The sequence below is a fragment of the Coloeus monedula genome, assembly GCF_965178545.1.
Source record: "Coloeus monedula genome assembly, chromosome: 3".
NCBI lineage: Eukaryota > Metazoa > Chordata > Aves > Passeriformes > Corvidae > Coloeus > Coloeus monedula.
Window position 1 is genome coordinate 48492287 of NC_138783.1, and position 26526 is coordinate 48518812.

The following is a 26526-nucleotide window of genomic DNA, read 5'->3' on the forward strand; positions in this document are numbered from 1 at the left end:
TAAGATCATTAAAGCAAAGTTGGTTGTGAAAGAAATCAAGCCTTGCTCCAATTTGAAATACTTGGTAATCTGATGAGAAAAATATGTGTGTGATTTGTGTTTATGTCTGGAAGTTTTCCCTAGTGTGAAAGCCTCTAAAGGAAAACCAGTTCTTTCTTGCAATGTATGTCCTTTTATGTTATGCAGCCTAGACTGGATCACAGTGATGTCAAAAATGTACATGGAGTGATTGCATCCTGTCTGCGTCCTGCAAGAATGACTTTGAAAGTTAGATGTTTCATCTCTACAGTCATATCCTGATCAACAAACTCAGTCAATAAATAAATACATTTAGTGACAAAACCTAGCTTTCTGTAAGCTGCAGTTAAACAGGAACTTGATTTGTTTTTTGTATTCACATCTATTCTATAATAATGAATCCAGCACCACAATAACCAAGTACCCATTATAATTATAAGATCAGAGAAACCTTTGTGGTACTCATTTTCCTAAAAATTCTTTTAAAAACTCCAGTCCTCCATTCTCAATCTTTTGAAGTTTTTGCTTTAAACCTAAGACCTGAATACAAAGGGCCAGAACTTGGGTTGAGAATGCGGGGGTAGGGAGCGGTTTAAGAGGTGTATAGATTTTGCACAAGAAAGAGGAAAATGGATTATAAAGTGTATTAATTTTTCAGTCTTTTTTTTTGGTTTTTTCAAATCTGAGTGCCATTAAAACATATATAAAATTCCTACTTAAATACTGCCTCTGTGTGTGTATGTGCATGTGTGTGTGTGAGAGAGAGATGGTGTTTAATTACCACATATGAAATTTAAAACAGCAGCTCAATTTAGGTTACTAAGGGTAACCCAAATTAAAAGGTTAAAGGTTTGAATGAGCTACAGGTCTCGGAAGAAACATATAAAACAGATATCCCAGATACACATGTGGAGCTATGCATTGAAGTATGTGGAAAACTCTCTCGTGATTCACAGAAAATCTTTCAAAGTTCTTTAAGTGCAAGCTAATACTAATTCTGTTATCATGCAGATACTGTGGCTGTTAGTACCTGCCTACTAACACAGCAGCGTTTATCCACCATTCTCAAAACTCACTTAGGAAGATTAACCTGCTGCGGCCTGTTGGTCTCTGAGGACAAGGCCTGAGGGCTGCCTGAGGTCCCTGCCAGGACAGTTCATGCTGACACCTCCTGTTTGCAGAGCAATGCCCAGGAGGGTTCCATGGCCAGGCCAGAGCTTGAGGCCGTGTTTACCACTGGAAGCATCACTGCCTGGTTTCACCACCTCAGGCTGTCAGCACTGTGATGCTGTTGGTGTCACCCGAGCAGCTTTTGCTGCCTGTAGCCGAGCAGGACAGGATGGGTTTGACCAAGAAAAGCTCCCCACACCAGACACCACAGACATGGCTGCCTTGGTCCGCTATGGGAAGGTGTTAGTCAACTCCAGCTCCTGCTTGGGGCCACAGTGGCACTGAGACAGCTGGGCTTTGCTGGCATGTGAGAACGGCCTGGAGTTTTAGCCTGAAGAAGAGGAGGTTCAGGGGTGACCTCACTGCTCTCTGCGACTGCCTTAAAGGAAGATGCAGCCAGGCAAGGTTGGCCTCTTCTCCCAGATAACAAGAGACAGGACAAGAGGAAATCGTCTCAAGTTTTGTCAGGAGAGGTTCAGGTTGGATATGAGGAAGCATTTCTTCACAGAAAGGGTGATTTAACATTGGAATGGGCTGCCGAGGGAGGTGGTGGAGTCACCGTCTCTGGAAGTGCCTAAGGAAGGACGGGATGTGGCACTCAGTACCACGATGCCGTTGGCACGGCAGTGTTTGGTCATAGGTTGGACTCGCTGCTCTCATAGGTCTTTTCCAACCTAACCGATTCTGTGCTTCTGTGAACGGTGCGTTCGGCCTACAAGAAACAGCCCTGCGAGCACGGAAGCCACGGCCCAGGAAGGGACAGGCCGGGACACGAACCCCTCACCTCTCACACCGCCCCTGAGGGCGGGGAGGGGCAGCCGCCATCAGTCCCCGCCCCCTCAGCGCACCCGCTCCCGCCCCCCGCGCGGCCCCGCCCCCTCACGGCTGACGCGGGGCGGGGAGGGGCGGAAGTGAGCGGGCGGCGGCGGCGGAAGTGGCTGCGCGCGGTGGGGGCTCAAGATGGTGAGTGCGGGCGGCGGCGGAGCTGGGCGGGCGGGAGGGCAGGCGGGGGTGTCCTTACGCCGGACTGGCTCGGACTAGGCCTCCCACCCCGCCACCTCTGCTAGCCCCCCCCTCCCCTCACCCTCTCGGTGTCCCCGGGGGCGGCGGGACCGTGCTGAGTCACGGGGGTCCGGTGCGGCCATGGCGGGCTTCCTCATGGGCGCGAAGGGTGCGTGGCGGCTGTGGTTAAAGCCCTTCCCTGGGAGCGGGGCGGGACAGGGAGCCCAGCCTCCCGCAGCCTGCGGCTTCGTGCGGCGCAGCTCTCCGGGAGGGAGGTCACGCCTCAGCCCTCCGCGGTGGGCAGCGGTGCTGGGATCGCCTCAGACGGGCCGGGCACTGGTGTGACTCGAGAGTGCTGCTTTTGGGGAGTGTTACGTGGTTTTCTCCGTGACTTTAACTTTGATCTTCCCTCTTGTCACGTCCCCCAGGTATCGTATCTCTTTAATCCTTTCATTTACAGCAGTCTCACAAGGGTCTGGTCAGTTCTGAGTGTGTAAACTGGTAGACGCTTTATACGCATGTAACTACAGGAGGGCTGTCTTATAGCTCTTATGTTACTGAAAGCTCACATGTTGGTGCAAAAGATCTTAACTGTAAGCATGAGCTTTCTGTTGGATCTGACAGTGCTGCTGGAGGAAACCCTTGCACTGAAATGCTCGTCACTGTCACCTTCCAGAGATTATTCCTGTCACCTTCTGCTGTTTATTAGACATTGCCCTACTGGTGGAGCAATTTTTATGAGCAATCCTAAAATCACTTCAGTAAAATCGGTTAGGTTAGAGTGAAATTAGTGGCCTAGTTTACTAGTAAATAGTACTTAGTAATACTGTGGATTTCTGGTGATCCGCTACAAGTTACTATTTTCCTTTTTTCTTTCAGTTAACTGGCATACTAGACTGCACCTTGTCCTCCTTATGGCAGTCTCAAACCATGGCTAAATTCGATTTGATCTTAATTGTGTCAGTATTGCAGTAAATGAAAGAATGCTCCTTTCTGTCCTGTCAGCTGTCAGGACTTGCCTCTTTCCTTTCCATCCCTGCAGACCAGGGTGGGAACAAACAGGGGGTATAGTGTGAGTTTAACTTGATCTGGGTCAATGAGATCCAAAAATGTTGTCAGTACCTTTAGTTTTTGTCAGACTCTCTGAAAGAATTTTATATTAGTGTGGGGTTTATGTTTTGGGGTGTTTGTTTGTGCTTTTGTTTCGTCTCTATTTTAAAGAAACTCCTAAAGTCTAGGGCTTGTCCAGGAGTACTTTAAGGAGACTTTGAGCACTTCCTTTCATTTGCCTGGCCTGGTGGCCCATACAAAAGTGGCCTGGTTCTGTTGAAGTAATCCTCCCACCTTTTTTTCTTTTTTTTTTTTTTTTTCTTTTTGTTCCAGAATTCCAGAGGCACTGCTTCTCTGTTGAAGGATAGTATCTCATTTACAGACGTTGCAGCCTCAGGGCTATTTGAAGGTCATGATCTTCTGCGCAGAGGGTACGCTTTACTTTTGCTTGCTGAATTGTGTCACAGACAGTGGTGAACTTCGGTATATGCTAAAGGTTGGCTTTTTACACAAGTTTCTTGGAGGGTGTGTTACAAACAGGCTTTTACAAAACTCTTTTACTGTTCTTCGGAAAAGAAACAGCAAAGTATTGATAATTGTGAAACGTCTGATAGTTTTAATATACATTTATGTAAGTGTGTCATAACAGTGTGGGAAATGGTTAATTTCAGCATTGGGACAAAACTCAAAAGTAATATAATAAAAATAGTTTGGAGTTTGCCATTTTTACCTGAGTTCAAAACTTAGGTCTCTGTCTTGGGTAGTGAATCCAAAATAAGTTCATGGAATTTTAAATGTCATACAACTGGCATTAGGGGGGGAAGGTATGTACAATATTCCATTGCGAAAGCTTGGAGACTTCAAAATAAGATACAGTGTAGCTTGGGCATAATTAAACATGTAATGTTTTCATTTATTAATATTTTCATCTCTTTCTGAAAGGAATCACGAAAGAAAAACACATTCTATTTTGTCAAGCATAAAGGATGTCTGAAGCTTTTTCTTCTGGTAGTGCTGTAGTTAGAGGTTTTACTTGCTGCTTCACTATCTCTTTTTTCTGTGGTTCAGACTTTGCTACTTGTGTGTCTCTGTGGGCTGGTGTTTGTATCTTAGATACAATTTTTAAATTGAAATGCAATTTAAAAAACTATATCCCAATTAATTTGAAGTTAATGTCTTTTCTACTTATTCTTCTAGCTTTACAAGTGTGAAAAATGAATTGTTGCCCAGCCACCCACTGGAGCTGACAGAAAAGAATGTAAGTTTAACATCAAATGTAGCCATCTTCACACTTAACTAATTACAAAGTGTAAATTAACAATGTGGTTATCTGGACTGCTTTGTGCAGTAACAAATAATGAGCAGGGTCTTAAGAGAATGAAGATGTTCAACAATAGTTGACAAATCTCTATGTTGTTAATCTCTTCCTTTATATCTCTCCAGTTCAAGTGCATAAGCAGCCTTCCAAGTAGGGACTTGTGTGTGGTCAGGTTTAGTCATCTAAAAGTGTGTGTGCAGCCTCCATAGGTAGGCCAGGGGCGTACCTGTCACTTCTGGAAGGCAGATCCTCCAATTTTGTCTGTAGATTTACCATGTATCTTCATTCTCAGACTTTCAGCCTGTGAACACAGCCTGTGAAAATTTATTTTTCAATAAATTGCTTGATCCCATCTAGACATTTTACACCTGCAGTTTGCCATTAAGTGTTTGCAATCTGGTCTGGCTCAGTCATCACTTGTGGACATTCTGAAGTGGTCTGTCAAAGGTAGAAGGAGACCGGACTTGCTGGTTGAACTGAATGTCTGTGGTGCCTGTTTTGTCAGCACAGAAGATATGATGTATCAAACTATCCTGAAGCAAAGACATTATTTTGATAGAACGTTCCAAAGTGCTAGGTTAAGCATCGTGACAAGGTCTGACTGTAATGTCTAATATGTTTTAATTTTAGCCAGTGTTAGTGTTGCCTTGCATTAACAGGGTGATGTTATTGTGACACCAACTTCATGAGCTTATTTATAAATACTATAAATGTTTCAGAGCTATTTGTCAATTGATTTTTTTTAACTGATTGCTGTAGCTTAGTTTTAACTCTTTATAAACTCTGATAAGTCTCTTTTGCTATATAAAACCTGCATAATTAAAAGATGCTGAAGAGACAAAAAGGCACAGAAATAAAACAGGCCACATTATCCCCTAAGAAGTATGTGAATCTTTTAAATTGCTTCTCCCACATGTGGTTAAATTTTCTGTAAGTTTAAGGCCAGTTTAAGAATTATTTTCATGTATATTTGAATGGGAAAAGACGTAGCTTAGCCTGAGATAGTTATGGTTGTTTTTACTGCTAAAAATGTTAAAAAGGTTATTCAAGTAGCATTGGTAGAAACCAAATGTTTCTGCTATCCAAAAATCCTTATCTCTATAAAATAAAAGAAACGGAAAAATAATGTAACCAGAATTATACGGTTAGGATGAGGCATATAAATAGTATTTTCTGCTAACTTTTGAAGAGCTTTCAGTACAGTTGTTACGAAGAAAATGCTTGTTATGCCTTTGACTTGTATTTTCCTGTTGGTTTTTGAGATCGCTTCTCATAAATGGGTTGATGTTCTCATACTAAGAGTCTTTTGTCATGGTGGTGGAGTACAGATTTTAAAATTAGAGGTTTGTATTTTTTTGATTATTTATGCTTAGGTTTGATATTAAGTATAACTTACTACTTTGTACTCCAGTATGCATGAGTGACCACTTATTCTTTAAAAAGCCTCTACTAAATAGATTTTCTTTGACTTACTGATCACTTTGAGAGCATTTGGTAAAAATGAGTTTTCATTTACTTTTCACAATCATAAGGAGTGTAAGTGGTGCTCTGTTTTCCTGCTTGATCAGAAAAGAAGTATATCAAGTGTTTTCAAATAGTTTTTGATGACTAACAATGACATCAAATTGGCTTTTGTGATCTTTAAACTGGACTTAGCTTCCTGTTCATCCAGACAATATTGTAGTAAAGTAGTGCAAAACTATACCACTTGGTGGTGTTACATGTCCTGATTATAAAAAATAACAAAATAAAATTGCTGCTCTTAATTTGGAATAAAATCCAGCAAAAACCAATTACAGCTTCATAGAACAAATCTTACTGGAGCACTTTCTTTCCTCTACACTTGAGACATTTTTGATAGTATTAATGATTTTTTACATACAAATTTAGTAAGTAGGTTATTTTAAGTAGGATGTCACAAATTTCTTCTATGGCTGTACTTGAAAGTAACTTTTTCTAAAATAAAAACCAATATTGTTTGTGGCAGTTCCAGTTAAACCAAGATAAAACCAACTTTGCCAGACTGAGAAATGTTCAAGGAATCCATGCACCTTTAAAGCTGCAGATGGAATTCAGAGCAGTGAAACAGGTAGGTATTTTTATCCAACTGGTGTAACTTAAGCCATTTCAAAAAATGTTTATTTTGGAACATGCTGTCAGAGGCACATCTTTCTTTGTTGAGATGTTGAGAAAACTTAACGTTTCCAAAATAAGTTAATTCATATTAAGAAACTGCTGTTAAAAACAGTGAACCAAACAGTGCAGTTACTAATTTTTAGAACAGTCAATATGCTAAAGCCTTTTAGCTGCTGTTGTTTTATTAGTTATTTGATGAAGTGGTAACTGCTGTAGTCTCTGAACTAGCTTCCTGTAAGCCTTCAGAGAAAAGCAGGAGGAATTGAGTCTTGATTCCTAAAATTAATACTTTCCTCTGCAGAATGTATGACCTTCATGGGAAGGAATCTCTGCACCTGTAGGGAAAAGAGACTTAGGGGTCTGAAGCAGGTAGTGATTTGGGAGTAGATACAGAGGTAATGTGAAACCTGAAACAGAGAATTTGCTATGTGCTTATTGTTCCGCAGCCTTTGTTGTAAGATCAAGGGAGGTCTACAGGGAGTTAAGTTCAAAGGTTTTAACTCTTAATTGAGAAGCTCAGTCTGTCTCCTTTTTCTTCTTTTCTCTTAGGATTGAGGGTAGCTGGAGAAAGGGAAACAGAAAACTCATTGGTCCTAGTAAACTTTTTTGTCTTCTTGAAAGTAGTCAAGCTACTAAGAGTAGCTTTTCCAAGTGAGTTAGAGCAATTTTGTACTCCCTTTGAGTGATCAGGTGCTACTAAACCATAGTGAGCTGCATTAAGCTTCACAGAAGTTAGTGGTCCTGAAGATGTAAAAGTCAGGATGTGACTTACGAAAACATCCCTTGGTCTCAGCTGTGCTGTCTTGAGGAATCTTCTTCCTAATGTACATTAGCACATTGCAGAGAGGGAGGGAGGTGAGGATATCCTGTTAGTGGGTCTTCCAGAAGTGGTTTTGGGAGATGGGTGGGAGAAATACGGTGATCAGAAGGTTTTTCTCTACCAGATTCGTGTTGGATATACAAGTTTTCTTGTGGTTTAACAGAAGTATCTCTTGTAACGTTGAATGCATTCTCAGAATATTTATGCTCTGAATTCTGTGTGGGCCACTTGAAAATTTTTTGGAAATACTGTGGGTGAAGGGTACAGAAGAGTGTTGAAAGTAACTGGGACCGGACTTGAAGCTTAAGAATTGGTTGAGATCAGAGACGTAATTATGATTTAGATTAGTTAAAAGGGGGATTATATTTGAATGTGAACGTCAATATAGCTCTTTCACTTGTATTCCTGACTTGTGTCAGAGATGTCGGAGGCTTAGAATGTAGTTTCCAAACTCTGCAGTATACATCAGTCACCCAGTACTGACCTCAGGGTGTGGAGGTTTGCAGTGAAGCTCCTCAGCTTTATGTGAGAGGAGCTTTACAGAGGAGAAAGTAAGTACTTCTTTATTTTTTTGAAGTGTAGTACTTGCTGTAGTAGCTACACCACAGTGAAAGCTAAAAATCTATTTGAAGGGTATTCTTTTCAATTAGATAACCAAAGGAAGATGGTATTTGTGTGTCTGTGTGCCAGTAGTTCTCTTATTTCAGTGTTGTTTTTTCTGCCTGTTGACTTTTCCCAGACTGAGAAATCCAAATATGAACCCTTTCAATTTCAGACTCGCAGAAACTTGAACTCTTGCTTGAATTCTTTTTACAGGTCCAGCGTCTCCCATTTCTTCACAGCTCAAACATGGCAATGGATATTTTGAGGGGAAATGATGAATGCATTGGTTTTGAGGATATCCTTAATGGTAAATACATTCTGGCTTTAGTGTTATGGAAACAATTAAAGGTAAAATTTGGGAGCCGTGAAGTTCTTTGCCTGTACTGAACAAGAGAATTAAACTCCCAAAATACAAAGAACAAAATTAAATCCTAAAAGCAAAGAAGCACTGGGGAAGGAGAAATAAATGTGGTTCAGCTGTAAGTTATGTGGCAATTACTCTGAAATACTGAGCAAGACAGTATTTGCTTGTAGGCTGGGTTCCTAAAGGAGTAGATTATACATGCTCTTTCCTCAGAAACTTCTGAAGTACTTGTGCAGATTTTGACAAGCAGAGGTTGCAAAATTTTTTAAGTTCTGTAATTAAGAAGAGGTGTTAGAGAAGAGATACAGAACTAATTAAACAGACACTCAGCAGGGGAAAGGCTCCCTCAAATGAGCTGAACAGGCTGCACTTGTGCGGTGGTCTGCTGACTTTTAGTATGGGTGGAATAGAACAAACCTGGAAAAACGGCTTTTGAGCAAAATATTTCTAGCTGTAGTTAGGACTTGGAAGGAGGCAGAGAGTATCATGGAAGTGGGATTGGAGAATGGAAATGGCTGGGGAGATACAAAGCTGGAAATAATGGAGGAACAAATCTGAATCTAGACACATGGTGTAAATCTGGGGTTATTTTCTGAGATGGGTATGCAGGGACCAAGGGAAGGAATCTTGGGCTTTTGTGGTTCCATGGGGGTAGAGCAATGCTGAACATAATTTGTAGAAATTTGGTCATTTACCATTGCTCACAACAAGCTGTTAGTTTTTTATGGAGTGCTGAGGAGTGAGTGGGTCACAAGTGTTTTTGAGAAGGCTATATTTATCAGGTGGAAGTGGATTAGATATTTTTGTTGTCTCTGGAGGAATCTGAGGCATTAATATGTCTTATTTATGGAAGGAAAACATGATTGATATACCCATAAAGAAGTACTTCTCCCAGTCACAACCTGGGTTCTGGCCCTGGGTTTGTTTCTTCATTTTCTTTGTTTGTTTGTTTTTTAATTTTTTTGTATGGAAAAGAAATTCATACTGTCAGTATTGGTCTCTCTTGTGTCTTCTGCACATTCCTTGTTAGCCTTTGAGTACAGTGGCTAATGTCAATTATACTGTACAGAATGGAGGAAATCTCAGAGATACTTACAGATGTAGAATTTCTGTGAAACTAGGCAGCTGGGTGGAGAAGAGAAACCAGGAGTATGTCCCAGCTAACAGAAGGGAGAACTGTGAACTCCTATTGTGCAGGGAAGCTGTATTGGAAAGAGGTGTAGGCCAACAATGGAGAAAACGTTCGGTCACACTTGAGTTTTCTCAAACACTAAACTTGTAGTGTAATCCCTTTGAGATTCAGGCAGTAGGAGTATGTGCTTACATAAAACTGGTTAGTTTTACTTGAAATGTGTGTGTCCTTATGACAAGCTGTTCCACAATGTATGTGTTTGTTCTCTGATCAATGCTTTGGATAGAGACTTCTGAGTTACAGATCTACACTCTGTAACACTGTCAAAAATCAATCAAGTAACTGTTGCACTAAGCATTATAATGAAAAAAAATGTTCACCATCATTAATTGTTGTTGGTCTTTGTAGCTTGATAAAGGCCTCATGCTGTCAACTTTTCTTTTTCCAGATCCTTCCCAGAGTGAGGTTATGGGAGAACCACACATGATGATGGAGCACAAGCTCGGTTTATTGTAACAAAATACACTTCACAAAAATGTTTTGTGTGTGTCTTTCTAGTGCAGATTGAAGTACATGGTACTAAATTGACACTCACAGTGTTAAGCAGGCCTAGTTATCACTTGCCTTCCTTAATGAAAAGGCACATTAAATGTTTAAAGTCTATAAATTGTTCTGTGCTTGTTATCAATCATACAAATGTCCTGTAACTAGGTAGTTTAAATAATGCCTTTTCATGAACTGCTCAGGACAATAGCTTCTTAAATATGGAAATTCTAAGTATGTATGCAAGAAATTCAAAAATACCCACGCATTTTAAAACTGACTACTGTGGTAAATGCATTTAATGGAGGAAGAGGAAGGTATTTTCCGTTGCGTAACTCTTTGTTCATGAAAATTTCCATACACTTTTTAAACTATTGAATAAAAGTTTGCTATAAATGCTGTTGCGTTCCAAAATATATTTAATCCTAAATTAAGAATCTCTGATTCATGACACAGTGTTGTCCCTTTTTATTGCAGTATCTTTAAAGGTCTTCAACTTTGGCATTGCTAGTGGTGTCCTGTTACATACGTTGTATCCCTCTGTTGACAGCTGTTTATTAGTGAGCCCTTAAGCTTTTGTGTAGCATTGGAAATACTGCTGTAATGGGGTTAATGTGTCTCTGAGAGGGTATTTTGGTTTCTGAAAGTGGAAGCAAGTTCCACTTGGGGTTTAAAGAGATGTTTTAAAATCTGTTTGTGAACATAATCCAAAAGAGCGCTCCCAGGTCTAGGTATTTTAGTATTCAGAAAGAATGCAGAATTATGAAAGTAATAAAGCTGCTGCAGTAAGAACGTGAAGATACGGTGGTACACATACAGAAATAATTATTTGTGGGTTTACAAAAATCAGATCTTAATTAAGGAAGAATGAGAGATTTATACTTAAATACGCATTTTAAAGGAGCAGACCACTGGAAGGGTTTTTGTGTGCTTGAGTGTTTTTATTTTTTAAATTCAGGGTTGTAACAACTATTTCTGGTGTCATACATTTGTATATGTTATATCAATCCTACAAGGCAGCTAATACAATGTGGTTTATTAGGAAAAAAAGTCTGTGGTTCAAAAAATGTTATCTGTTGTCAGATATGAAGAACTTGAAACAGTATTTCTAAAACAGGAACTATCTTTATTCAGCAGGTTTTAATGACTTGGTTAAATGTAATTAGTGTTCTGTTGTAGATAATTTTAGGAGGAATGTTGCTATAAACCTCTTACCACAGCTGCAAACATCTCTTTTGCTTTTCAGTGGGCTTATAGCTACTACAAATCCCCTATCCATGTGGGCCAAAGCCTCTAGTTTCTGTCCTGTAAATTTTATAGTGCTTTTATGTGCAAAATGTTGCAGCATTTTGGAAACATTAAGATGATCGTACGACTTACTTCAGTGATGGGTTTTATTTGGTTTTATATATAAACTTGTTTCATTTAATAAGTCAAGCTTCTGACATTGTCTTTCACTTGAGACTTGTAGAGATTAGAGGCTTGTGCTATGCAGTACAAGCTGTTTAATTTGTTGGGTTTTTTTTCCTTAGGGAGGTTAAACATAGGACCAATAAATTGAACATGTAAGCGTAGACCTACTCACATTTTTGTTTTCTACAGCTGTCCTTGTCCTTCTGTGAGCTGATAGTCTTTATTAAGTATCAGAATTGGCTGCTGTTTTATAATTGACAAGTTCCTCTGCAGTTTTGTGTAAAGCAAAACTAAACTGTTGTTATAAAGCAAGCTTGGGGTTCAGTAGGCTTTGTATTGCTCAAGGCTCAGGCCAGAAAAGCTGAGGGATTGCATTGCCAGGTCTAGGACAAGCTAAAGGTGCTGGCATGAATTTTTCGGAGGTCTGCCATCTTACCAGCACTGTTCAAGAAAACAGGGAGCCATCCAACAATTGTACACAGTTACTGGTACCTTATAGCTCCCCACTTCAGTGTACTGAGTTGGTTGGCCTTTTCTAGTGTTGGTTCAAAGTTGGATGCTGTTCCATCTGAGCAAAACTACATCAAGACAAGTAATTTACTAGAGTTTCTCATTAGCGCAGTGTAAAACCAGAAGCAGATTAGGAGGCTGCATGCAGTTTCTAGGGGGTTTTGTTCAATGATTAGTATACTTTTTAATAATCATGGGTAAGATCAAGCCCTATTCAGAGCCAGGAAGTTGCATTGTTCATTGTGTCTGTAAGGAAGCTAATCCTAGGGGTTAGCCAGGCTGGAAAGTAAACAGTATGTGTAAGAGGCCCATGCAAGAATTGATGCTGCTCATAGAGAAGTGTGAGTCAAGCAGGACTGAGGCAAAAAGCTTTTGAGGTAAAAAGGAAGGGTTACACTTTCTCAGTGCTGCAGGTGGTTGGACTGTGGACCGGCCCTCTTGCCCTAACCTATTCTTCCCATTCTGTACAAGCCTCATTCTGTAAAGCAGGTGCTGCACACAGTAACCCACAGAGGCAGCCAAGTGGGGTGTGATGAGCTAGGACAGATCTGGCCAGGGTAAGAGGAGGAAGGCACTTCCAGCTCTGGTGGTCTGGCAGGTGCAACACAAGCCCCTACCATGACTTCTTGCAGGTGCCAGTGCTATCCCTACTCTGCAACTCCCGACCTCCTCTTGGTCCTGATGTTATGGGCAGTATTCTTTCCTCTCCCCAGGTGCAGGAGGGAAGCCAAAGCACATTTTCCTGCTCTGCTGTTCATTTGTTATGACCATAAAAAATAGATTATACCATAGTGCTGCTCCTGATTGTTTACACCAACAATCCTCTACCAGCCCTGCCATTGGCCATTTGTCAAAACAAAATTTAAAAGTGCAAGAACTACACATGCAGCAGAGTTTAAAAACCCAAATTTTATTATTATGTCAAAATAATTTGTATTTATACACAAATAAAGAAATTATTATAAACTTAGAAGATTTTGCTTTAATAGTCTGAAGCATATTAGTAATTGGTTGCTCAGCTTGCACTGTGCTAGACATTTTAAAAATACAGTCCATATCCTCCATGTGTTTTGACTTAAATTTATAGCCAGTTCTAAATGCTCCATCTACCAGAAACACTTTGCAAACAGCATGTACTTTGTACAGTAAAATCAAATCATAACAAAGCCATTCCTGAACTGTACATGCTTGTCCTCAGTTGGACTGACACACCACCACTGTGGAACTGGCTTGCTTTGATGTGAGCTTCCGAGTGCTAGAAGAGGTGTGCACTGGAGAAAGTGAAGGTACACACCCCTTCTGCATCTGTGTTTTTATTTCCAGGCAGTTTTGCATGAAATAGTTACTTTCATAAAGCCTTACGTAACTGCATTAATGAAGAGGCAAGGAAGACAATGTCGTGTTTGTGCTGAAATCCTTTACATCAGTGTTTTCTTAATCTCTTTACAAGTACTCATTATGTTTTGGACCCACTAGTTACTGTAGAATTCAGCTCATGTTTCCAACAAGTTGGCAGTAAATTGGCCACCTCAAAGGCAGTAAGCAGTTTTATTTTGTAGCTCATGTCAGGAGTGTAAGAGCCAGCTAGAGGTGTTAGCATGTTCCCTCTGGCCTGGATAAATGGCCCTGTTTTCACCTGTGATGAGTAGACAGTGGTCTCCTGAATAGAGTAAGCTCTCCTTTAATTTATTTGAACCTTCTTCCAGGCTTCTCTGTGATCATGATACATAATTTGGAAACAATGCAATCATTCCATTACAAACGATCTACAATAGTATCATCATGATTTGGTATTACTACTCTTGGTGGAGTACCACTGAGGAGTTCTGCAGGAGTACTCCGTTAATAGGATGGGATATCAGTGGCTGTAAAGAGCTCATCAGTTATACAGCACATGCTATGTGCTGCATTTTTATCCTATGCTGTGTGCATGTGAAGTCATTGTAGTTGCTTTTGTAGAGTTTTCATTCTCTAAATGGCAACCAGTTTACATTGTTTTGCTTTCTCTACCTATCTGTTTTGGGGGACAAGAGACACACAGCTTTGAGAGATCAGAACAGTATTGGCTGTCAAACTCCTAACAAAATCAACAGATGGGAGTGGTCCTTAGCATGGTGTTCACACTTCTGCTGTGCTGTGCATTCCAGAACCTAATACTCAGGATAATTTCTACTTAAAGATCTTAAGGGAAAATGTGAGGAATCAGTGCTGAAACTGATTCCTAGGTTTGCCACTCTTCACCAGTTTGCACTAGGGCTCTGGGCATGTCACTTGTCCTCTGTTAATTTCTCTGTGCAACAGGGAGGATACTATCTATTATGGAAGGACGTTTTGAATAGCATTTGTAAAGTGCTTTGAAGATTAAAAGTGCTTTTGAAGTGCTCATAAATTATGCTGCATTCATGGCAAGATGATTAGATTCACGATTCTGATTTTGTCACCTCATTTCAGGGTTGTTAAAAAATAAAGATCTATTGGTAAGAAATGCTATCACAGCTTTTCACTAAAAGAAACATTTAAGCCAAGTACCAACTTCACTAGAAAACAAGAACTATCTCTGGGACAAAAAGACGTCTGTAAGCAGTCCTTAAGATATGGAAAACGATAAATGTGCAATATGGCCTCTGCAAAATGTATGTTTAGGCTGAACTTCACACTCTGCAAGTGTGCAGTGTGTTCCTGACAGTTCTGTGTGAAAATCCATTTCAAGAACTAAGTCACAGGCAAGGTCCACACATATGTTAAACTTACACACTCTGCTAGCTGCAGAACAGTTAAGTGTACTTACAGCAAGCATAAGTACTGCCTCCAGTTTGCTTGCTTTCTGAAAAAAACCTATTTTTTAGTTTACTAATTTTAGACAGTGTAGGGGCTTCACTGTTAAGACAGGCCTTTCAAGATGTACACAGTGGACCACATCCTCAGCTGGCACAAGCTCCAATGACTCCAGCAGAACTGCTAGCGTCCTGTGAGTTGATAGGCTTATCTCTGTCACCCAAATTAGAGTGATACAAGATGTATCACAACCCACAGCTGCCATTCTCAAACTTGAGAAAGGGTAAGTGGAAAAAGTACCATCCTACCTTATTTTTTTCTTCATGCTGAAGCAGCATTAATCTCAACTGCCAGCCTATTTGCATAGTTAAGAGGTAGCTTTAGTCAAGTGCTAAAAAGAGTCTGGGTATTGAGTGGTACCAATTTAGTGCTTATTGCTGCAGGGCCACTTGGAGATTGTGTTATCTCTGTGGTTTCTGTGTGACATAACGATCTCTGCTACTGCATGTCAGATTAGAAATCCCAGGTGTGTGGATCCTTTGTTCAACTATCAGCACTCTCTATGCTGGATACTTCTTCAGGTACCAGCAGAGCCAAGTCCTCCCCATTCCAGCTTGTGCACAGAAGCCAGCTGTAAGACAAAGATAGGACAGGTATCTTTAGTTGAGATAGTTCAGTACAGCATGCTGATTCAGCACCAACAAACACATTGGCTAGCACTCTACAGCCATGCTCTGTGGCACCAAACTGTTGATGTGTCTTAGTAAACAAAAGCAATGACACTACTTGCCCTAATTACACAAATCAGACAATATCATTACTGCTACCTTTGAGAACAGTACTAAACCACTCTGCCTCTTCCAGACTGGAACAACTACCCTTTCTGCTCTCCATCTGTAACACCACATGACATGCTAAAAAGAAAGGTGCAAAGAGAGGGTATTCAAAGGGTCAGATATCTGGAACTAATGACAGAAGGTAAAGAAAAATAACTTTCAAATATTTATGGCGATGATGTACTACAATACTGATTGCATGATGGACTAATTGATGGTAAATATCTGTTACCTTTTCTGCAGTAGTTTGCTTTCTTAACAGAAACTTTCTCTACCTTACGACACGGAACTAAACTAAAGATAATATTTAATAGAACAAGTACTTACTGTGCCTTTGTTAATGTAACTGAATTTCTCAATTATTTTGTTACTTTACTGGAAAGTACTGTACTCACACACACAAGACCCTTTTGCTTCAATTCCCTCAGGTCTAAGACCCATCACTACCTGCTACCATCATTACCATTAGTGTAGCTTATCTGTAAAGACTGTGTAAAGCATTATAATGAAGCAGGAATAGATTTGAAATTATGTGAAATGTTCTAAATCTACAGCATTCTCACTGCCTATTTCAATCTTAAAATGCAGCTGATGCAGAGATAAAAGGCAGCTGAGGTGAAGTCTAAGTATTAGGAAAAAATATACAAGTCTCCAGCCAGAATGCCACCCTCTTAAGAAAAACATCTTTCCCCCACCTGTAAATCTAGCTAATGAAAAGCAATTCTTCTGTCATTTTGATTTTTTTTCAGCATCGTAAAAAGTAATATTTATACTAGAAATAATGTAAAGTGACCTTTACTTTATGAGTACTCGTGAATGATACTTCCCTGTCAGTATTACTAGGGAGTCAATAGATTATGATTAGAAACAACTGCTATAGAGGCCTATTTTTTAAACATGTTTAGAGGTTTATCCTTTTGGGCTTTAAAATCTTTGACAGATTTTAATGGCTCTGGATCACAAGGTACCCATGACCAAAGACCAGGATATATAGCTTTCGATTAAACCCAGTGGGTGACTGGTCATGTTTATAACCCTCATTAGCATCTAGAAGAGCTCAGATTGCAAAATTAAGCTTATGCCTTTCATGTGATCTGTGGGAAAGGCTTTCCTGTAAGAAAGACCATGTAAAGGTCTCAAACCAAGGAAAGGCACACGTGCAGTCAAGGCTGTGGTGTATCCCACTGGCAGTACATTCAGGATAGACTTCAATTTGGGGGAAATTCACAGCACAGAGCTGTTGGAAGGTAGCTGGATCAGGGAAAAGGTGTGAAACTAGAGCCACTACAGCACACTAGCAGACAGGAAAGTTTGAGAACTACCACACTAAACCATTCAGCTTCAGTTCACGTCAAAATAGAAATCACTGACAAAGGCAGTCAAAGAACCCTCCTCATCCATACTTACCACAGGACAGACAGTGGAATTAGACAAAGGCCTGCAGATAGGAGGAAGCTAAAGCCTGAAAACCATGCAACAGTAGTTGCATAGAGAATATTAAAAACCGAAAGTGAGATAGTGCCGGTCACAGCTTCTAAACAGGCAATACAAGCAAACACAGCACCTGCCAAAAGTAAATGGGTGAGTTAACAAAACAAAATAAACCAAAAACTCTTCAAAGTACTAAAGGTTTTAAATATGGTTCAAAAGATACATCTGTTGACAGTATTTTTCCAAGTATGCAAGTTAGAAGCACTAGAGGATCATATTTTGCTATGAAAGTGTCTTCTATGGCAACTCTTACAAAATGCCAGTTTTTTTAAATGAAAAAAAAAACCAAATAAACAACATATTTTGCTGACGGAAACTATTTTTTCTTTTCATTTCAAACTATTTTCTTCACATGTTACTGTGTTACCATGCCTACTTTCTTGGATTTGCTTATCACATGAAGTTTAACCTGTTCATCCTCACTAACCATTGTATCTCCATTGTTGTATCTCCACCCTTTACCCCTTCCAGTTTTCTTCTTCATTCTTACTTTTCCTTTTCTTGTTTCTTCCTTCTCTAATCTTCACTCTTTTATGTGGAAAAGACTGATTCAACCAGGACTGCTGGTTCAGCTTATAACCATCGCCTTCTCATTTTTGAAAAGAAACAAACAACATTTTTTGGACTGAACTACCCTTTGGGGTGGCAGTCTATCCCATGAATGTCTCGTTGAATGCATATTCCCAAGCTGCATTCACAGTCATCACAGGACCATAACCAAAATCACACTAGGTAAGCAGAAAAGGATGGAACCTGATTCCTGCATCAGACTACTCAAGTAGCCAAAGCTGTGAAGAATGCCAAGAAACTGCAATACCAAACATGTATGTTAGCACAGCTAGTACAAGGAGATCTTTGTTTTAGTGTACAAAGATTAATATTTTAAAAAATTAAACAAAGCAACTCAGGAAAATGTTTATAGAAAGTGGGTATTTCTCAAAATCCAGAAAATAGATGCTCCCCAAAAGCAAAATACGGGATATTATAGCCATATTTTGAGGACTGACATGCTTTTTTCTGTGTTCCATAAGGAAAGGACTTTGAGAAGTAATATGTTACATTTCTTGGGACATGTTTAGAAGCCACAGGCATGAAGCTGGGTTCCTCCATAGCTGAGGATCTAAGTCCAGTTGTTTCCAAGTGCTTTGAAGATTGACCACCTACTGCTTACCTTTCTAAATTAGTAGGTGTGACATTGACTAAGTAACAGAAATATATCTTTTGCTGCATGTCAAAATCTTGTAAATGCAGAAGCCCTTGTGAAATCAGACTTGTATAATTCTTGAGCATTCTTCTGCTTCAAGTTCCCCATGGTCTTAAAGAGCAGTATTTCGTTTGAAGGTTGAAACTTGCAGTAGTTTTTAACACAATGTTGTTTATATTAAATTCAGAACCAGAAGCCATTCATGTCAAGACACAGGGTCATATTATATGGAACTTGAAAGAAAAGCAGTCTCAAAATACCAATACAGATCTGTTTGTTTAAAGGTAATCTTCATACAGCTCTGTTCTGAAGCACGATATTATTTTATTGTTCAAAACCAAATTCTACTTACCCTGTTCACCAGTGAGAACCACTTTTGACAGCATGGATCGGAGAACAGGAATAGGCATAAAGCAAAACAATGATGGCACTCTCACTGTAAAGCAGTCATGAGACATTGAAGTAATTAAAATACAGGATTTTACAAATATATTGCAAATGTGTCAGTCATATACTTTTGAACGCTTAGTTCCCCAAATAGTAAAAGGCAACAGAAAAGTCAGACTGGATATGCACTGAGACACAATTATCCAAGCACAGGGAAATTAATAAATCAAATATATTTCTATTGCACTAAAACCAAATCATAAGCAAGTAATTCCATCGTTTCTCCACACAGTTAATCTTTTAATCAAATCCTAGATCAGTCTGATCAACCATGTGTATTTTACCTCTCTATGACCCTTTCAAGGTGTTATGTTCAATATCCAACACCTGCATTCGCTACAAGTAACACAGCAGTATTTTCATATATATTGTTGACCACAGAACAACCGATTCTGAACTCACCTAAAAACATGAGCAGGGTAGTTTTGGCAAAGGCAGCCATGATCATTCCTCCAATGTAAGAAAATATCCCAATAAAGACAATATAAATGTCTTTGAGACATTTGGAAAGTAAGTAAACTCCTATAAAGCTGGTCAGAGAGACAGAAGTGAATGCAGCTGCTCCATATCCAATGTATACTTCATTCCAGCAGAGCGGCTCATCCAGTTCATACAGTGTAAAAAGTGAACTCCCACCCAGCAGAGTAAAAAAATAAGTCATAAATGTAAAAAGTAACACAATTATTAAAATTCTCTTTTTGTAAGGGGCAGTTTTAAAAAGCATGTACACTCCAGAAAATGTCGCCCTAAAAAGTTCTTTCCAGGATACTGGTGCCTCATGCTGGAATTGAGACATGCCTACAGTATCTTCCAGAAAAAATACAATATAGATGATATTAATGACATGGAGCAGAGACGCTATCACAAATGTCCATGAAAAGCCTATTCCTCTTAGAAAGTAGCCAGATGACAGTCCTGCCAATCCAGATACAACTCCAAAAATCATATCCACTACAGCTATTCGTGTTGTTTTCTGCTTCTCATCATGACACTCCTCTGCTATGTAAGCAAAGCCTCCTCCAAGGAAAGTTGCCATACTCCCAAACAGTCCAGTAATAAATGCGACTGCAAACAGGACAGAGAGTGACAAGGAAAAATATGATATTGCAGTGAAGCTTATACCAGAAATCAAAGCTCCCACTGATGGTAAAAATAAAGACCTTTTGTGTCCCTGGCGATCCCCATTAGCTACAATAACAAAGGCAACTAAAAGGCTGGGAATGGCCCTAGTTAAGTCCAACTGCACATTAAAAACAGAGGCTTTTTCTTGAACTTCCTGCAAAGAGAAAATAAAAATAATTGTAAATACTATAATACATTGGGAAAAAATTCTGTAACAATATTACATACATAATTATTAGTATGCAATATAATTAATATCACTGTACATGTTTATAGATCATAAATTATACTATTATAAAACAGAATACATACAATGTAATTTTATAAGATTATATGACATTATATTAGGCTATAATGAAATACAGTGCATTACTATATAAGAATGCATTATATTACAGTGATCACTAATACAAAGGAATTGCATATTCAGATTGCTGCTTTTGTAATTTGATCTTCAATATTCCTCAAACATTCCTTGTTACATTTCAAACCAGAACTTAGTGTTTAAGACACATTAGTGTGTTGACAGAGAAGTTTCAATGCAGACGAGAAGACAATTCTTCTGAACATGCACTTAAAAGAACTGTAAGTATCTTAAACTGCAAGTATCTCCTTCAATACAGGGTATGGCAAAAGGGCACTGGGCAATTTTAATACTGCCCAGAAATCAGTAGTAAACCAGTCTTTGATTAAGGAACACACCCCATGCTTCCTCCTCACTGGAGATAATTTTTCCTCCCAAATAATTCTACTGAGGGGGTTACAAGAAACAATTCATGGACTAAAGCATATTATGCAAGTAAACAGATCAGGATTTGCTCTGACATCCCACTGTACAATGTTACTACTACTACTTCTACAAACAGTAATAACAGTGAAAAATGTGAAATGCCACTTTAAGTATTATACTGACTCAGAGATATGTGAATTAATTGATTTTGCAAACACTGTAAAGCTCTGGGTTCAGAAACTATCCAAATCATTGATTTCTCTACAGATACACCACAGCAGGTATTCACAAAAGGAACAGCAGCTAACACTATAAAAAATAAACTGTAAACACCCACTATGGGAAAAATTTCAGAGTTCATTTTAACAGAAGCATAAAAATAAAATGTAGCTGAAAACCAACCATTTAACAGAGCATGAATGGCTGCAGAAAAAAAGAACTCAAGAAAGTTTCATTAAAGAAAGAAGATTGTTATGAAGCCAGCTGCTAAAGGACACTCAGCAAGCTAATTCAGATCTTGTTTTTAATGCACAGATGCAGACCTGACAAGAGAGCAGCCACAACAGCCCTTTAGAGACAACCACCTGATCAGACAGAAGAGCAGCAGGGAAAAAGGAAGCAACTTTATTCACACAAGCCCTTTATACTCTCTAAGTTAAACTTTCAGATGCAGAGAGTAAAGTCATGCTGAAAGTTTTCTTGGAGTTTTCTGACGCATAACACTGACTTGGGCAGGCATTATGCTCTTCAGTCAGCAACAGGTACAGCTGTGCAAGTCTGCCCACGCCATTCTCAACCTGTATTCAAGCCATCTCTACTCCACGTTTCAAGCATCTCCTCTGTAGCTAACATAATCCTGACTGAGCAGCATCCAAAATGATCAAAAACCTCTAAAACGTATGGGAATGTACTTCGGGCAATTTTAAAAGCTGCTGAATGCTTTATAAATTCATATTTTTATTTACAGACAGAGACCATGAGTTTCTAATTTAATGTCTTCATTTGTTTACAAGATACCAGGTTTTATTGCAAGAGGAAAATTCAACTGAACCTGAGGTTCTCAAAGAAAGCCTTCAAGATCCTCAGCACTCTGAAGTGCTCTCTTCCCTTATGGTGTCTGACTGCCTTAGGATTCAAGACGTCCTGTCCACTGGCCAGCACTGTTGTCACCCTTGAAGGGTCAAAACCATGAAGACTGAACAAACTGAGATGGAAAATGTTCTGATCTTTAATTCCTCTGCTGCTGACAAAGAGAACTCTATACAGTTGCAGACATGACTTTACTAGGATCGTCATGTTCAAAGAGATGAGCATCAAACAAATGCTACTACATTAAAAATAAAAGTTAATATGTATAATCTCAACCTACATTATCCACATAATACAAATATTATTGCCAAACCATAATGAAGTGTAAAGCTGAACGAATAAATTAAAAAAAAAAATACTTGGGTGTCCTTATTTTGGAAGAAGTTGTGCAACATAAAAAACATGGCTACACATCCAGATACCACACGTTACCATGAACTTGCTGGCATAAAAAATCTTGATGTCTACTGACAAGAAGACTAAAGACTTAAGTACAGGAAAAATCCATTTAGAGTGTAAGGTATGCAACTGCCCACTCTATGGTTTTATAAAGCCAAAGGAAAAGAATATAGAAAATGATAGGTCACACCTTCAGCTGCTTTAAAATCACATAACTCCATTAAATAATCAATGGAACTACATATATTTGAAGAGAAAGGTCTAGTGTTTTAATCTGCAAATTCACTCTACTCTGAAAGATTACTCATGGTGGACAGAAATGGATAATAAAATCACCTATTTCAAAATTAAAAGAATGAAAATGAAGAAGCAAGTAATTTATACAAGGATATAAATTAAGAGAGAAGTGCAGCACCTGAGATTGAACAATATACAGGACATGATAAATTGACAGGCTCGTAAGATAAAATATTACTGAGTAGCAAGGGGAAATGCATGGATTGGATAATAAATAAATGGAATGATAAATAATGTTTAATGATTAATAATATAGCTCTTTCTGAGGTATTAAAAAAGGATTATCCAAGTCAGTGATCAGAATGCTTCATCTTGTATTCAGATTACTTTGAACTCACTTTAATACAAGATGACTATTTTTTTTCAAATTGTAGTTAAGAATTAATCTAAATTCTGCAAAGACTAACCACTTTGAATTATATTCTACCTTTTTTGCAGGCTCCAAGTGATTTTTGTCTTCAATTTCCTTTTACATTTTGCTTTGAAATAGGTGAGATTAGTATAAAGCTTTTTCATCCTCAGAATATAAGGACTTACACTAAATTAGCTATTAAGAGAGATGTTCTTTATACATTAATGCCAAACAGGGCCTTACAGCAGAAGCTACAACACCTATAAACCTAATTCAGTTAGGAAAGTCTTGGAAGATCCAGAACACCTACTTCACACTTCCTTGCGAAAGGGTTCGGAATGAAGTCTCTGGATCTACCCTTTGGCCCATACACAGGACTATTACTCAGCACAGAGGCCCATTTGCACTTAAATTAATGCGTGTTTTGAGCATTTAAATTCTTACGCTATGGTAACTAATGTGGTATAAAAATGCAGCAAGGCATCCAGACAAGAGCGTAATTGTTCAAAAGCTCATGCCCTACTGGCAATCACTGAAATGCAGGGAATGGAAATTTGGCAGGACAGGGAAACGAAGAAGTTCTGTTGGCCATTATTCAACCGCTGTCTCGAAGGACTCATGTTCTCAAATTAGCTGTACTTTGTAACCAAACGACCTGTAAAGTGTGAATTTGCCATCACACCAGAGATGCTATCTAATAAAAAAAATTAGAGAAATTAAGCACTCTGCTTTAGTGTTTTGCAAAAAGAAATACAAAGTCTTATATCCTAAACTATAAGTGATGGCAGTTTGAAAATCAGGTTGAATCTGAGGGGGTTGCAAAATGCAAAGATGTATTTGTAACCTAGATTGCTTGATGGGCTCTGCAATTAGAATTGTATGCACCATGTATGATGTTCTTGGAGAAAATTGCCAGACACAGCCCCAAATGCTAATGCTAAATGGATAATACTAAAAAACACTTTGTGGGAGTAACATACAAGCTTTACTCAGACAGTAATTGGTAATTACCTCCATGGGTCAGTCCAGCCAGTGTTGGACTGCAATTTATTGACCTTTTTACTTTCACATTCTTTCTACTAAGACCAGCTTCTGTCACATGACAAAGAACCTACACCACACTACAAGTCCTGAATTATTTCTTTGATCACCTTCACTGGAAGCATGTACCGTTAACAATGTCCTTTTATATATGACAAATGAGGCAGATAAGCTCAGGCATTGAGTCTTGCCCATATGCAGCACATCAGAGATCCAAATAAGGGATGTGAGCAAAAATTTTCAAAAAAGTACCTACCACCTTTTCAGCAGTGTTAGGGAATGCCAGCTGACTGTTTCTGTAACCCCAACTTCTGTATAATTTATACTCTGAGTCATTTACTTTTCTGACCCTACAGTGGTTTCATCTTTCACTTTATCCAACTCAACTGCCAATTGTTGTTGACAAGCATGGTTCTATTGCACCTCTTCTGAAAATATGCTCCCTCTGCTATTCCCATGTTAGACACATCAATCATGTGGCCACTGAGCGTGCCAGAACAGTGTACTGCTTCAGAAAAAAACCCAACACTCAAAAAGCAAAAAACCCAAAATAGGAGATGAGCTTTCTGTTGAATCAGTGCCCCACTCAAATCCAAACCATAACCTGTAACTGCGGAACTGTGAGATACAACACATGGCAGGAGACGGGAAAGGGAAATGGAGAATGACCATCTCTTCTGCTGGCAGCTCACAGTTAGCTCTGCTTAAGTGTAGCATTAAAACTGCAGGGGAAGTGCAGTGGAAGAGGTGCCAATCAGCAACTAGCTATCTAGCATGTTGAGCTATGGGAAAGTGCTAAAAATGTAACTGACCATGGGATCCTGACATCTTGACGTCTTTCTATTCCAACAAGGCAGACTAGTACTCTGAATGGCAAACCATCAACTGTATTTGATTATGCAAAGATCAGTTAATTTTTTTCCCACGTTTTAAAACCGCAAAAATCTTTATTTTAATTTCCCCCATTCTTCATTCTTGTAATTCCTCTGAAACACATATATTTTAAGCTAGATCTTATTCCTCAAAACGACAGGGCATGTGCTAAACTTCACATGGTTACAAAGCATAGTAGGAGCCACAGAGACAACGGATGGCTCACAAACACAACAGGCACAATGGTCGTGGGAGGAGGAGCCTCCAGTTGTACTCGCTGCAATGTCAGCCCAATGCTAATTTGGTCCCCATTCTCTCAGGCGATTTTCAACTCCCGCTAAAATACGAGTTTATCTCAGCATCTTCCTGCAGACAAATCTTTGTCTTTAAAGCACTCTCACTACCTACAGCATGACACTAGAGCGAGGAGACAGTCAAGTGAGAGCAGGTTACAAAACCACGGCTTTCCGGAGCATTAAAGGTTAAGGTTATAAAACAGGAGGTTATACTGAGGCAGCACCTCCTGGCTGCAAGTTTATTTACAATTATTATTCCTCCCCCGTCACTTGCCTTCTGTTTGATATAAGCCGGGCTGCTCTTATTCTGCTCGCAGTGACTGACATTGCTGTCGCTCACGAAAGTGGAGTTGTACTCCTGCTCCCACAGCCGCCGGTAGATGAACTGCTCCACCAGCGGGATCGTCAGGAAAGACGCAAAAACGTAGATGAAAATGACGGGCTCCACGCACAGAACCTTCTTCATTTCTGGGTCTGGGCTTCAAACCCTGCACCAGAAAACAAACCGCAAGTGCTCACGAGGTGAAAGCGAAACACCTGAGCGGCCGCGGGCACTCTGGCAGCCCCATGCACGGGGAGGGACCCTCCACCAGCCCCGCTGTCCCGGAGCGCACCGGCCCCGGCAGCGCCCCCGCCCCGCCGTGCCCCGCCGGGGTGCCCCCGCCGCCCGCCCTGCGCACCGGCCCGGCCCGCAGTGCCGTGACACCGGGAGGCGGGACGGGGGCGGCCGCGTCCCTCAGCGGAGGAGTGTCCCCGCCGCACCGTCACCGCCCCCCCGGCCGCGGCCGCCGAGAGGAGGAGGCCGGGTGCCGCCATCTCTGCCCGGTGTCCCTGTCTCGGCCCGCGGGCGGGGCTGCGGCGGGCGGGGCCGCGGCCCGTGGGCGGAGCGGGGTCCCTGTGCCCGCGGGTGCCACCCGCCGCGGTGTTTGTTTGTCCCCCGCCGGGGCCGCTGCCAGGGGTCGGGACGCATCCGCACCGTGGCCATTTCAGCACCGCGCCGCACGCCGCCGCTCAGCGCTCCCCGGGCCCGCGGCGTGTTGGGCTGCTTACACAACGAGGATCTGCGTGATCAGCGGCATCCCTGGCCTCGTTTAGCACCGCGACCCTGCACAGCGCCGAAGTGGCCGTCCCTGCCCGAAGAGGAGCCCGCGGCGTGCTGCTCCTGCGTGCTGCCGTGCGCTCCGCTCTCAGCTGATACAGCATAGAGGTTTTATTATAGCTGCTCCCCTTCCGTGTGCTCTCGGCTTGTCAGCGTGTGTAAAAGCAACATCTCTTAGCCACCATCTGGTCTTTCATTATGAGAATTACAGAGTCGTTTAGGTTGGAAAAGACCTTTAAATATCATGAAGTGTAACCATTAACCCAGCACTGCCGGGAAGAGATAGATCTCATTCTCTCCGGGTCTGGCATAGCTGGTGCCGAGTGTCAAGGGAAAGGCCTCGTGGCCTGTGTCCCTGTAAGAACAGCTGCTGGGGCACGTACTGCAGCTCCACAT

The 26526-nt window shown here is 40.4% G+C and overlaps 2 protein-coding genes across 6 annotated transcripts; one reads left to right on the plus strand and one right to left on the minus strand.

The window, feature by feature from the left end:
• The first annotated feature begins 2092 nt into the window (after nucleotides 1–2092).
• On the plus strand, nucleotides 2093–10555 carry POMP (proteasome maturation protein). Of its 2 annotated transcripts, XM_082278290.1 has the most exons (6): nucleotides 2093–2151; nucleotides 3574–3671; nucleotides 4438–4498; nucleotides 6546–6647; nucleotides 8331–8424; nucleotides 10062–10555. In XM_082278290.1, exons 1-6 carry the CDS (start codon nucleotides 2149–2151, stop codon nucleotides 10127–10129), a joined length of 426 nt encoding a protein of 141 aa, XP_082134416.1. In that variant the 5' UTR covers nucleotides 2093–2148; the 3' UTR covers nucleotides 10130–10555. The 2 variants fall into 2 exon arrangements, with proteins under 2 accessions (XP_082134416.1, XP_082134415.1); XM_082278289.1 differs by lacking the exon at nucleotides 10062–10555 and having other exon boundaries at nucleotides 8331–8519.
• A 145-nt stretch (nucleotides 10556–10700) lies between these two features.
• On the minus strand, nucleotides 10701–25854 carry SLC46A3 (solute carrier family 46 member 3). 4 transcript variants are annotated; one of them, XR_014226282.1, is made up of 6 exons: nucleotides 25306–25751; nucleotides 19235–20108; nucleotides 18738–18821; nucleotides 17098–17254; nucleotides 14108–15485; nucleotides 10701–13684 (listed from the first exon to the last, which is right to left on the minus strand). XR_014226282.1 is itself a non-coding variant. In XM_082278287.1 (6 exons), exons 2-6 carry the CDS (start codon nucleotides 25495–25497, stop codon nucleotides 15398–15400), a joined length of 1395 nt encoding a protein of 464 aa, XP_082134413.1. In that variant the 5' UTR covers nucleotides 25498–25519; nucleotides 25794–25854; the 3' UTR covers nucleotides 10701–15397. The 4 variants fall into 4 exon arrangements, 3 of the variants coding, with proteins under 3 accessions (XP_082134413.1, XP_082134412.1, XP_082134414.1); XM_082278287.1 differs by adding an exon at nucleotides 25794–25854 and having other exon boundaries at nucleotides 10701–15485; nucleotides 25306–25519; XM_082278286.1 differs by having other exon boundaries at nucleotides 10701–15485.
• Nucleotides 25855–26526: the final 672 nt, after the last annotated feature.

Bases quoted from the DNA above. Each gene is read 5' to 3' on its own strand.
- POMP (XM_082278289.1), top strand. The intron at 3,672-4,437 runs GTACGCTTTACT...TTATTCTTCTAG, and splicing joins CATGATCTTCTGCGCAGAGG to CTTTACAAGTGTGAAAAATG. The intron at 4,499-6,545 runs GTAAGTTTAACA...TGTTTGTGGCAG, and splicing joins TGGAGCTGACAGAAAAGAAT to TTCCAGTTAAACCAAGATAA.
- SLC46A3 (XM_082278287.1), bottom strand. From the start codon at position 25,497: ATGAAGAAGGTTCTGTGCGTGGAGCCCGTCATTTTCATCTACGTTTTT. The intron at 18,822-19,234 runs GTGAGTTCAGAA...ACTGCTTTACAG, and splicing joins TACCCTGCTCATGTTTTTAG to TGAGAGTGCCATCATTGTTT. The intron at 17,255-18,737 runs GTAAGTAGAATT...TACTTTTGGCAG, and splicing joins GGTTCTCACTGGTGAACAGG to GTGCTGTGTTTGCTTGTATT.